The sequence below is a fragment of the Sturnus vulgaris genome, chromosome 25 (assembly GCF_052056855.1).
Source record: "Sturnus vulgaris isolate bStuVul1 chromosome 25, bStuVul1.hap1, whole genome shotgun sequence".
Lineage (NCBI taxonomy): Eukaryota > Metazoa > Chordata > Aves > Passeriformes > Sturnidae > Sturnus > Sturnus vulgaris.
In genome coordinates, this window is record NC_142267.1 from 7411793 (window position 1) to 7424712 (window position 12920).

The 12920-nt window shown below is 47.1% G+C and overlaps 1 protein-coding gene across 23 annotated transcripts in view; it reads right to left on the reverse strand.

Moving 5' to 3' along the window:
• The window catches only part of EIF4G3 (eukaryotic translation initiation factor 4 gamma 3), a 148803-nt gene that overhangs the window by 63753 nt on the left and 72130 nt on the right, over nucleotides 1-12920 (reverse strand). For 13 of the 23 annotated variants that reach the window (XR_015808444.1, XM_088178873.1, XM_088178865.1 and 10 more), the window contains 4 exons: nucleotides 12359-12391; nucleotides 5021-5041; nucleotides 4052-4231; nucleotides 2961-3075 (listed from right to left, as the gene is read on the reverse strand). Coding sequence is in view for 22 of the 23 variants with exons in the window: in XM_088178873.1 (XP_088034999.1) it covers nucleotides 2961-3075; nucleotides 4052-4231; nucleotides 5021-5041; nucleotides 12359-12391 (349 nt within the window). In the remaining variant the exon portion in view is untranslated. The remainder of the gene's footprint in view (nucleotides 1-2960; nucleotides 3076-4051; nucleotides 4232-5020; nucleotides 5042-12358; nucleotides 12392-12920) is intronic. The other 10 variants (XM_088178877.1, XM_088178869.1, XM_088178864.1 and 7 more) reach the window with 3 other exon arrangements.

The following is a 12920-nucleotide window of genomic DNA, read 5'->3' on the forward strand; positions in this document are numbered from 1 at the left end:
TAGAGAAATTCAGTCTAAGCAATACAAAAAATTTGTGAGGTCAACTGCAACCTATTTGGAAGCATAACCTGAAAATTTAATTACAAGCAACGTTCTTCTCATGCTGCAGCACACAAAAAGCACAACCACAGTGATTAGTGCAGAATTACACCATAGAGCTGATCACATTCCTAACAGCCAATATGGTTCATTACGGTCTTCTCAGTGGAATGAGAAGACTCAATAAATAACCAAATGCTTTAAGACCACGCCAGAGATCGGGTGGCAGAACAGAGCTGCCTCCTGCCCGTGGATCAAGGCTCAGGGGAATGTGTGAGATGCTGCTGGGTATTCTCCTTTCGACGCATGGATTCTGGATGAACTGAATGCTTGCACTTGCCTCTGGCACAATCTGATCTATTCTTCAGCTGAACTAACCTTTAACTGGGAATGAAAATCTGGATTGTGCCTGTAACCCAACCAAGAGGTCACTGGATCTCAGGCAAAGGGTCAAATCCAAGAAGGCACATTGAACCAGCCCACCACAGCCTGATTTGCAATTCCCAAGGATGCATTCCCCCTGCTGAGTGAGAGCTGGAAAGCCCCAGCTCAGAGCAGGCTCCCTGCCTACATCCTCAGAGTGGGAATCTTCTCCTGTCCGAGCAGAGAGCACTGCATGGCATCAAGGAGCTCAAAGTGACACTCCTGGCTGGGCTGAATCACTCAATAAATGTCTCATTTTGAATGTCAGGGTCAGCAGAGCCACTTCAGATCTAGCCTCAAAATCTCTATCACCATCTCTGCAGTCTGGAAATCAAAAATTATTGCCCAGGGAAACTGGGACTGCCCTTGGATCCCTGGAAATGTCCAAGGCCAGGCTAGACTGGGCTTGGAGCAGCCTGGGATAGTGGAAGCTGTCCCTGCCCATGACAAGGGGTGGCAGTGAGAGGGATTTAAGGTCCTTCCAACCCAAACCATCCTGAGATTTCGTGATTCTATGAACCCTGCTGATGAGCAGGTGTTCAAGCCAACCCAGAGCCTGGGTAAGGTGACAGAACAAGAGGAGGGAAGGTGCTCCCAGGAGGAGCCTGGGATCCTGCAATGTGTGAATTCCCTTCATTTGTAATTTCCTAGAAACCAGATCTAACCACATCACCTGCAATGCGATCCCTGCTGGAGAAGCAGCTCCAGCAGAACTCAGGGAATGCCTCTCCCTTTATGAAAAGTATTTTAAAAACCCAAATCCTGAAGAGAGTAACTTCTGGGAAGAAATAGCTTCTGTGACAAGCCAAGTGCATTTGCCAGTGCCACACTCTCTGCTCTGCTCCCTGCCTTTAATCCCTTCCAGTTCTCCAGCACCAACTTTCATTCTCCCTCCTACCCACTAATAATTTCAAGGTCTTCCCCAATGTTGTACAGAAACCCCCTGATATCTGAGAACGGTAAACTGCAAAACTGAATTATAAAATTGCACTGTCCATTTTCACAAATTTTGTCTTCCATTGCATTTTCCCTCATCACGTTCTTTAGGTCCTGCCAAATTGCAATGATATCCAGCAGCCACATTGGCTCCAAATCCTGTGGTTTATGGAAAAGGCACTGTAAGCATCATTTTCCATGCCTGGACTGTAGATTTAGCTGTCCCTCAAATCTGGCAGCACCTGGTGAGAGACTGAGCATTCCCAGTCCCTATACACAGCAACGGAGTGACAGGAGGGAAAGGTGGATAAGTACAGGCAAATCCTTGGTGAAACCTTCCCTGCCTGGAAAACTCTGCAGGACAGAGAGCTCTGACTTCACCCACTGATGCTCCAGAGGTGCAGTAACCTAAAGCTGAAACTGAAAGATTCCAACATTTTCTGCAAAAAAACAGGCACTTCCAGGAGAGGAACGGAGCTGGAAATGAACCTCTTCCTAATTACAGGATTAAGACAGATAAAAGGGCACTAAACAAGCAGGAAGTAGGAAAGCAGATCTGTAACAGCACCAAAAATGAGGAATACTGGGCAATTTCCTCCTCTAATGGATCAGATTTGAAGAACCATTACAATATTTCTTCTATTTTCTCTAGGATCAACCACCAGGAAGTAGTTGCCCTCTAGTAACCCTCCCTACTATTCTTAAATTGCATTACCAGGTTCAAAGGCTTCATGGCAACCTTTCAAGGATTCCCATGAGTTCTACACAGACCAGATAAATAAAAGAAGGAAAAGAGGAAAAATAAGAGACCTCTCTGAATGATGCACAGGGAAGTTACTGGGTTTTTCTTTCCTTCCAAAGGGATCTCCACGTGGGAAGAGCAAACTGCAATTCTGCTAAGTGAGCAGGGCTGTTACTGTTCAGTCTGGAAGGGAATAAGTCACCCCAAGGCTCCAAAATTCCAACAGAGAACTTCCATGGGAGGCTGAGAATATCTCTGCCCCCAACAGGTGGCAGAGTGGGCAGGGAGCAGTGAGTGACCAAATGCATGAAAAGGCCAAGTTTTGGCCTATGCAGGCATTACAGACTCTTCCATTGGACTAAATTATCTTTGCAGCATCAATCCAGGGAAAAACCCACATGGCTTGCTCTTATCCCCCACCACACACCAAACAAGAAACACTGGGATAAGAACTGTTAACTGCTGCTCACTGTTACTGCTGGAGCATTCCCAAGCAGGGCACAGAGAAAACCAGGACTGCCAAATGTACCTACAATACCTTAATAAATAATAATGATTGAGGAGGGACTAACAAACAACCCCATTCCTGGTCACTGGCAATCCTGGGCAGCTGCAGCCTTTCCTGACACACTCACACAAACAATACTCTGGGATTTTTCAGGAATGAATAATCAGGGCTGTGACACCACCAAATTTAGAAGCTATTTGAAGTTCAAACAAATGCTAATCCAGCTTGTTATTATAAATCTTCATCTTGACAACACACCAAGAAAAACACACCAAGGAAAGACTCTGTAAGAAGTCTCCGAGCAGAACTTACCATAGGCATTGGGGAATTCCCCAGGACCTGGGCCTGGATAAAAGGGTCCTGGTCCTGGTGGCTGCACAGGATATTGCTGGGGTGGCCCGACGTACGGGGGGCCACTGTGACGATACTGGGGGGGACAAAAACAACCATCACTGTACAAGGACTTGGGCAACCTGTAACTGAGCCCCCCCAATCAGCAGGGATCTGATCCTCAAGCTGGTTAATTACAGCTTTGGGAATCACAGAATCATGGAGTTATTAAGGTTGGAAAAGATCTTTAAGATCACTGAGTCCAACCATCAACCAGCACCACCACCAAGCTCACCACTGACCATGTCCCCAAGTCCCACATCCACACATTGTCTGAACACTTTCAGGGATGGGAACTCCACTTCTGCCCTGGACATCCTCTGCCAGTGCCTGACCACCTGTTCCATGAAGGAATTTTCCCTAATATCCACCTAAACCTCTCCAAATGTTAGTGCCAAAAGCAAGGTAAAGCCAAGGCAAGGAAGACACAGGAGCTGAGGTAGAACAGTCACTCCCCGATTGCAGCAACACTCAGTGTTGTGAGGCCCAAGGTTCTGGAGTGCCTGTGGATCTATTAAGTAAAATTTGGTGTTTTTAAAGCACAAAGTATTTTCCAAGAGCTTGGTTTCCTACCAGTTTTGAGACCTGAAAAATTGATTCCTACTGCCTCCATGCACAGAAGAAGAAATACTTCATACAGAGAAAGGACAGGCTGAACCATAGAGTCATGGAAGCATTTAGGCTGGAAAAGTCCCCTACAATCACCAAGTTCCCTCAGCACTGCCAAGCCTACCCCTAAACCCTGTCCCCAGATGCCACATCCACACGTTTCTTGAGCACTTCCAGGGATGGTGACTCCACCACTGCCCTGAGCAGCCTCTGGCAATGCCCAACCACAATCTCCATGAAGGAATTTTTCCCAGTATCTAATCTAAACCTGCCCTGGCACATGATATGCAACTACGAGCCTAATTTCACAGACACATCCCCACGCACTCCTGGCGGGTCCTGAGATAAACCCAAGGAGCAAATGCTGCTCTGCAGTTCCTCAGGTGCCTGGATGCTGGATTTACCTGTGGGATACAGTACTGGGGGCCCTGAGGCATCGGGTAGGGCATTGGCAGGTGGTTCACCATCATGATGTGCTGGTTGGTTTGGTACACGGCAGTCGGGGTCTGTGCTCCAGGACGGATGGAGGGGCTGCTGTTCTGGATGGTGGCTCTTGGAGGCTGGATCTGAGGCCTCTGAAAAAACTAGGAGAGGGAAGGGAGAGAGGAGAGGAAACAAAGAACTGGTCAGACTTTCTGGGAAAGAATTGGAAATATCCTTACAATACTATAGTTATGGTGTTAGTTTCCAGGGGTTGCCACACTTCCAGAAAACTGCAGGACAGTCCGTGTTCCTCTGTGAACAGCAGGGCCATGTACGGCTTTCTCTTTTACAAGGCAGAAACAGTCAAGAACTTTACAAACTAGTAATTACTGGTTTGTATTGCCTGAATTTTACAGATGAACCTTCAGAGCAAACTTCAGAAAAATGAGTTTGTCTAATTTTCTTTTTATAAGGTGGTTTGGCTGCTAAAATAACTCCACCTTTATAAATACCCCACGGAAATAAAAGATCAAGGCAACTGTTCCAATTTATCACCAGAAAAGCTAAAAATGCAAAATTTCACAAAGGCCAGAGGTACCTCGTGTTGCTCCTTCTCATACAGGTGACTTGTCCTGCCCTGCTTTCCAAAGGGTGGCAACCTGTCCCAGGGTGGTCCCACAGCCTCGCACCAGGCTGGGATGAGGCGATGTCCCAGCGGATGGGCCAGGCTCAGGCAACCAAGCAAGCCTTGGCACCGGCTCCATGCTGGCCCTGCCACACTGGGAGCAGCCCTGGCACGGGCAGGGGGCTGCAGGCCCTCCCTCTGCATCTCTGCATCTCAGCTGGCAGCTCAACAGCTGAGAGATGCAGTGGGCACCGAGGCATTCACTGACCGAGGAGTCACCAGGTGAGAGATACCGATGCCATGCAGAACCAGGAGTTAGAGTTACCTGTATAGGTCTGAATCCTCCCTTCAATAACGGAGCAAGAAAGCAGCAAGAAACAGAAAGAAAGCCAATGGAACAGCTTACAGATCAACAGGAAGGAATAGGATACAACATGCACCCTAAATGCACACAATTCCAGTCAGCTGCTGCCCTGCTCTGACTCATCCCTTCCAGAAATGGCCAGGAAAAGACACTGAGTGGTACCACAGACTCTACTGCCAGAATCCCACAGGGTCAGAACTCTCCTAGAAAAGTTTTACATGGAAGTATAAAGGTTTAAAAAAAACGCAAACAAAAAACCCAATCAAACCACGATTTACTGCATGAAATGTGACACTGCAGAAAGACTTTATGTTTACTCTGTTCCTAAAACATCAAATATTTCTCCTTCTTTCAGTGGTTCAGAGAGGGTAGAAAAAGCAGAAACCCTGGCTCCAATCATGGATTTCTCTCCTTTTCTGCACCAAGACTGGGAGGGGACAAAATGCCACATATTTAACTATTAAGTAAAAAATAATTATAATAATTAGGCCACCACACATCACACTGAATCCTGCTAGCTGTGCAGTGAAGTGTTACAGGAAGTGACTGTGCCAGGATTGAGAAAAGAAGAGAGGGGAATGAAGGGATGAGCTGGGATTATCCCCCCCAGGTTTGGGAAGGATGGGGGAGGACAGAAGGCAGCTGAGATGTCTCTATCCTGGACATGACAACGAGCTTAAAATGGCCATTCTGGTGCTGCTGAAGACTTCATGATACCTGAGCTGTTCCCCACAGCAAACCATTTCTCCAGGAAAGCCCTGAATGACTCTCATATAACCAGACACTGTTACAGTGAGCACAATGATTTTATGTCCAACCCTGTTAACCTGTATGAAGAGCTGTCCTCAGCACGCTGGAGAAGGCAACAGTTCAGGGAGAAAAGTTTGGAAGTGAGGGTGGAGAAAGCAAATGAGAAGAACAACAGCCTGCCATGATCCTGCTCTGATAAAACCATGTGGCTGTGAGATGTGGGGGAGATGTAGGAGTGTGGCATGAACCAAGCACAGCTGCTGAATTTATGGTGAAAATCACCAGAGTTTGTGATTTTTCGATACCCAAAGACACCAAAAAGTGTAAAAGTCTTTCTTTTTTCACTGCAATTCACTGAGTAATGATAATTTTTAAGCTGTAAGCATGTTGCAGCACGTGTCTCACCAAGGGAGGGTTGGAAAAATTTAATATCCCCCACAGGTGTGTGTTAATGCAGAGTGGAAAGGGATGGAGGCAGAAGTGAGACCTCTATCAACAGCACATCCACACACAAGGCAGTGCAGGGAAACTCCCAGTGCCAGAGCTGGGGAGACTCCACCTATGGAATCTGCTCCTTAGGCTTCTGCTGCACCTACAGAACCTGCTCACAACCAAGTGAGACCATGCAGGGAACACTGCCAGCACTGGAACTCCTTGGCCATGGACAGCTGCTCGTTCCCAGCACTTCCAGCTGGTCCCTAGAGGCTCCCGAGGTGAGCCCTGCTGGGGGGACAGCTGGGGAAGCTCCATTCTGTGGGACACAGCCCAGGCTCTTCCCTGCTGCAGCAGAAGGAAGCACAGCTCTGGAATGGGGGTGGCACTGACCTGCTCTTCCACGAGCACTGAACACTCCCACAGAGCTGCTCCACAACAGCAGGGGAGTATCTGATAAGGAGACTGGATGTCAAAAAAACCTCTCAGAGGCCCCCTGTGTGCCCACACTATTCCAGAGCTGGCTCAACTTCAGGGATGGGGAGAAAAGGAGGAGAATTCCACCCCTAGCAGGAAGACAGAAGAGCAAGAACATCAGATCCATTATTCCAAGCAACAGGACCATCAGAAGCTTTTGGAAGTGACCTGAGACCTCTCTGACAAAGTCTGAATGACTTGTAGCTACTCCAGTTCCTGTAAGTAAAGCCAGGATTCTGGAGGAAATCTGGTATGGGAGCACTGTGCATCTGACCTGGGTGTGGGCTTGGCTGTTCTAAACCTGCAGCACCTGGCTGATAAACTGCTTTATGCTCCATCCTCACCCCTGGCCCTCAGCAGCTCAGCCAGCAGTGTTCACAGGCATGTTTATGAATGTTTTGTTATTTGATCTGCTAAAATAGATGGGCACTCATCTAGGTTGTTTTTGGTTTTGTTTTTTTAATGTTTCTTGCTACTTTATTTGCTATTTAATTTGCTAAAAAAATCAGCCTTGCAAGGTCAAAGAGATGCCTGCACAGGCAACACCTTCAAGTAACACTAACCATGTCCTATGGAAGAACAGCAGGAAGTGAAAATCTGATAGATTTCGTCTCTATTTCTTCTAGAAAGTGCAGGATTTGGAGTGGAGAACACCCAGGACCAGAGCAAAGGTACCCTGGGCCACAGAAAAGCTTCTGAGAGAAACTCTGCATTGCACGAGCCCTTCCTTGACTCCTTCTTTCAAAAATTAAGCCCTACTTTGACCAATGATGGTCAGATTTTGGTTGTTCAGCAACCAGTGAGGACCTGGGCCATGGTCTTTGAGTGATATCTCATCCCTTATCTGCCCAAATCTGTTAGGGAGGGATTTCTTGAATCACCTTGGAGTCAATGCTCCTGGGCAATATGGTCTCTGACTTCACCCAGGGCTGCTCCCTCTCATTCCCAGAGGAGCACAAGCAAAGCCCTCTGACACTGCTTTAAACAGCTGCCTGAAGCTCAGCTCCTTTGCCTGTTCATCCCATAAGCCCTCCTTGTCCCAGCAGCCCTTCCCTCCCTGCTCAACGCAGTTCTGGAAAACCAAAAAGCAGAATTGCATACAGGCTCCACACAGGGTTTTCCCCCAGTGCTTCACAAATCTCTGTAACTGGAAATAACTGCAGTGCTTTAGCTGAAGGTTGCATTGCAGAGATGGTTTCAGCTGATGAGCTCCCACTTCATGGAATTAAACCTTCTCCTTGGCACTAAGTGCCAGGCTGGCTCTCACCTGCTGCCATGCCAGCCCTCTGTGCTAACCTTGTTTTCCAGCTTTGTACTCACTAAATTTGCTGCAGACATACACCTGAGCCAGAGGAATTAACACTAATTTTACGGAAATCCACTCCAAACCTCCAGCCTACCCTTCTGCACTTCTCGGCCATTTTCCCTTTAGTCACTGCTCACATACCCCAACCCCCCCAAATCCTTTTATTTACCATCATCTTCTTCATTTTCTTCCCCAATCACTCTGTGCCCAGAGAAAGACAATGACCAACGTGCCATCTAGGAAAAGCAGAGTTCAAGGAGAGCCCCAGACCCCTCTGATCACCCACTCCTGCTTTTTATGGATTTGCCACTTGCTCTGTATTTCCAGGCCATGGCATCCAGTGCCAGGAGTGCTCCCTTAGACCTCAGAGCTGCACTAAAATATTAATTTGGGATAAGAGCCTGAAAATAAACCTGTGCTAAGCTCAGCTTGGTAAATAAGCATTTATCTATTTATTTCCTAGGATCATGGCTGGATGTTCAGATGGGTCCATAGAGCTCTGTGGGAGGTTGTGGAGAACAGAAGCAAAAGGAAAGTTCAGCAAATTGTTACCCAAGCTCTGCACTTCAGTCAAGCTTCTTGTGCCCCTGTTACTAATTTTTATTCTTTCTGGTGCCACCAGGAAGGCTGGTGAGCCTGGCCCGGGGGAGGGAGGGGGAGGTGTCTGCATGGGCAATGCAGTAGGAACTGAGGAGTTGCAGCCCTGAGATGTGAAGATCAGAGAATTGTAGAATTGTTTAGGTTGGAAAAAACCCTCTAAGATCATTGAGTCCATCCCTAACCCATATCCCCAGGTGCCACATCCACACATTGTTTGAACACTTCCAGTGATGCTGACTCTGCCTCTTCCAGTGCCTGACCACCCTCTCCATGAAGAAATTCTCTCAATATCCAACGTAAACCTCCCTTGGTTCAGCTTGAGGCCATTTCCTCTTGTCCTGTCCCTTGCTCCCTGGTGCCAGGAGCAGGAGCTGCAGCACAAATCCCCAGGTCCTGCTTCCCCAGCGCCTCAGTGCAGCTCTTTTGGCTGGCTTAAGGCAAAGCCCATTTCCTTCCCCTCAGACTCTCCCAGTTTTATTACTCACTAAATGATACAATGAAGGGGAAAAGCCCTTTTTGGTATTTAGATGTGGCATCTCCTTCACACACTCATGGATGCAGACAGGGAAGTAACTGCAGCAGCCGCTTCCTGTCACTTTCTGACTTGAAAAACCCCAAAAAAGCTACAAAATGGTCAGTTGGGTCAGTTCAGGGAGAGAATTCCCAACTTCTCCAAGTCCCAAAGCTTCTTCACAACAGCACCCAGTCAAGCCCATTCTCTGTTGTACCAGTTACACCCAGAGGATCTCAAGTAACCCCAAGCTAAAACTGGAATAAACTCATCCAGCAACCTCAAGTGAGAGGCTGAGCCATAAGCAGCAAACTCATCTCAAACACAGTTTAAGTCAAAAGGAAACTACCACATTTCAGTTTATAATTCTGATTTCTGTTTTTAATTACACCAGCCTCTTCTGAGCACCCATTTCTAAAATAAACCCACTTCATAAGTGAAGGGTTTTAGGCAGATTCAAATGTAACAAAAATTTGCATTTTGAGGCTCAGGTTAGAAGAAAACTTCTGTTAAGTGTAATTTGTGTGGATCAAAAGCAACAAAGTGACTCCAGAGCCCCACTTAGAAAGAAAAAACAAAGAAACTCAGTGCACAAAGTGGGAAATGGAGCAGCAATTCCATGCAGTGTGTGCTACAGCACTTGGGGAAAAACACAAGCTGATAGTGTTATTTAAAAATACTGCCCAAAAAACTTTGTAGGGGCTGTTTCCTGTCTCCTATAAAGTGAGGTTTTCCTGTAGATTCTCAGTGTGTGTGATCTGGGAATTAGGGATTACTGATGCACATTTGACTTCCAGCCAGAACTGATGCAATGACTTAACTTCCCTTCAGCCACTACTGTTAACACCCTATATCTCTGCTGTTTTCTCTCACACGGTGTGGTCACACTTTCTCCAGCATTAACTGGCTCCATCAACTCCAGAGCAGGCTTCTCCATCCAGGAAAAAGCCCTATTTATAAAGCTGCCATTCAACTTCAGGTGCTTAAATCACACTCATTTGAGTACCTTAAAGATCTAATAATTACAGGCAGTAACATTAAAGAACAATCCATTATTTGCCTGAAGGAGACCCAGAATCAATACAAGGCACATGTTAATAAAAGCTGGGATGGACACAGGGAATTGCAAATCCCATTGTGCTGCTGCTCTCTTCAAAGGGAATATGGAGTTGTTGCAGCAAATATTAGCCCTGCTGAGGCCAACTTACTTATTTAGCATTTTCTAGCTTACAAATCTCAGTCTCAAAGCTCTCAGCTTGTGTTACACAGTTTAACCAAGTTTAAAAACTCTCATGTGAGGATAACATTGATGTTGGTCTCGAACATCCTGTGAGTGCTGGGTTTAGGATGAACTTGCTCTCACAGCCATGACCCTCCTACATATGGCAGGGGCCAGAATCCCTCTCTCCATCCCCAATCCACACCACAGGTGTTTTGGATTAAAGGAAACAGTTCATCCACAGCCCAGGTTTCTCTGTGTCTGTCCTGATGCAGCACATGACAGAAGTAACTGGGAATAAAGCCTGGAATATTTTTCTAATGGTGACAGCTTCTCACAGATAATTATAAGCAGATTCAAATGTAACAGAGAGAAAAATCTAACTATGATAAAATCAGTAAAACATAGGAATTCACAAGTGTAGTAAGGGCAAGGCGATAACTGGGTCCAAAGGAAAGTTTTGGATTCCATTCTGACAGACTGGTGGTAAAGTCCCACCAGTAAAGCCCCCAGTCACGGGAATTATTTCCTCCAAGGCTGTGCTGCCTCAAGACTCGTGGGCCAACACCTGCTCAGAGATAGCTCAGTAAAGTTCAGGAGAACATGAAATGGCTTCCAGTGAATATATCCCTTAGGAATGACCCATGAAGGAACTAAGGAGCTGCAGAGCAGCTCTGCACTCTCTCTATTGTGCAGTATAAACACTGACCTGAAGTTAAGGTCAAGAACAAAAGTATCTAAACAAAATCCTGATCCCACTGCTGCCCAAGCTGCCCAGTCATCCTCAAACATTCCTCTACCACTGCCTGTCCACGCCATCCCAGCCACGCAGAGAAACCATTGCCCATATGACCTTTGCCCTTGAGCAAACAACTGCAAATGTCCCACTCTACTCTTTAAACTCCTTTTTTTGCCCAGCTTTGGAAGGCTTCAGCTCCCCTGCTGCTCCCTGAGCTGGAAGGAAGAAGGATGATGGGGATTTTGGGGTGCCTAGCTAACTTACCTGCTCTCCTTAGACAGAACTCTCCCCACGCTGCTCATCCCAGTGTTCAACTGCTCAGTAATACGAGTGAAGTGAGAACAAAATAATTCCCTGGAACAAACCTTCCATGCCTCAAGCCCCTGTCCTGATACCACAGGATTAATGGGACTTTTTTTCCCTATTAATTTGTAGAAACAACCTGTTTCTTCCAAGCCAAGAGAGCTCTGGGAGAGCTTTCCTGCCTTGCCTTGCCTCTCCTCCTCTTTCTCACCAGCAGTGCCACCTCTGTTCCCTCAAAACTTACAAGAAGCATCCAAATAAGTCCCCAAGGATAAGCGTTTTGGCAAAGAGGAGTGTAGGAGCTGAAGAAAAGACAAGTCCAGACACCCTGACTAGGACAGATGAGCCTGTGTATCTGTCCTGACATTAGAGAAGTGCCAGTTCTGCCACCCTTGAGTTCCATGAGCCAGTGCTATTCCTAGTACTCCTTCTTAATAATGAAGTGGTTCCTTACAAAGCTCAAGTCCTGCAACAGGAATACTAGAAGTTGCCTATAGCTCTGACTTTTGTGGGATAAGAGCAAACGACATTCAGCAATGCAATGGTGACATAACCAGGTGTATCACACAAGAAAGGCAGGAACTGGGAAGTTTGCTTTGCTCCGAGTTGGAAAAGCAGGATTTTCTCAGGTGACACCTTCAGGAAACGGAATCCACTGACTCGTTTGGGAAATATTCTGAACAAGTTTCTAATGACATGAGAAGGCAAGGGAATCCCACAAATCCCTGGCAATAATTCCTAGAGGTTCTCCTCCCCCGGGGGTGCGGGGTGGTTAACAGGAGCAGTGACCCTGGGGTGAAGTCAATGTCACCCAGTGGTGCAGGCGGCTGTTAGCAGGGTTATGCACGTGCCAGTAGCTACTACAGGGCTGCTTTCCTCCACTCAGTTAGTGGGTGAGTCACCTCCACCCCCACCCCCCAGCCAATTAGTGCAGGGTGATAACGAAGGGGCAGGTACTGTACCTGGTGATGGGCAGGTCGAGGCCCCGCTGCAAACTGAGGAAAGGCGGGAGAAACAAACACAAAAGGAAAGGCACAAAGAGTCAGAAACACCACAACAAACCAAAATGTCACACTCTATGCAAAATAAACCCACAGAAAATAAAATAACAATGACACAGTCAAAGGCTTTGCTGCAGGACAGCGACACACAGGGACTGAGGTGCCACGATGGAGATCACTACAGGCACTGTGCTGGGAGCTGGGATAAACAGCCAAAGCTGCCCGGGATCCTAAAGGCAGTCAGGGATGCAGGCATTCTTTATCCTGCCTGGGAAGAAAACATAAAACCAAAACACCAACTTAAAACGAGCAGCAGTGGAGATTCTGAAACTGTTCAAGGTGGAGGTCAATGGTTAAAGCAGCTGGGCCAGAGCCGTTCTGGGGATTTGGTGGGAGGGGAGGATAAAGACTCACGGCTGGGAAGAGCCAGGAGGCACAGGGGCCGTGGCACATCCCTGCGAGGCAAAGAGCAGCCACCCCGTGCACACACACCCCCTGCTACTGCATTTCCAGCTTTATTCTT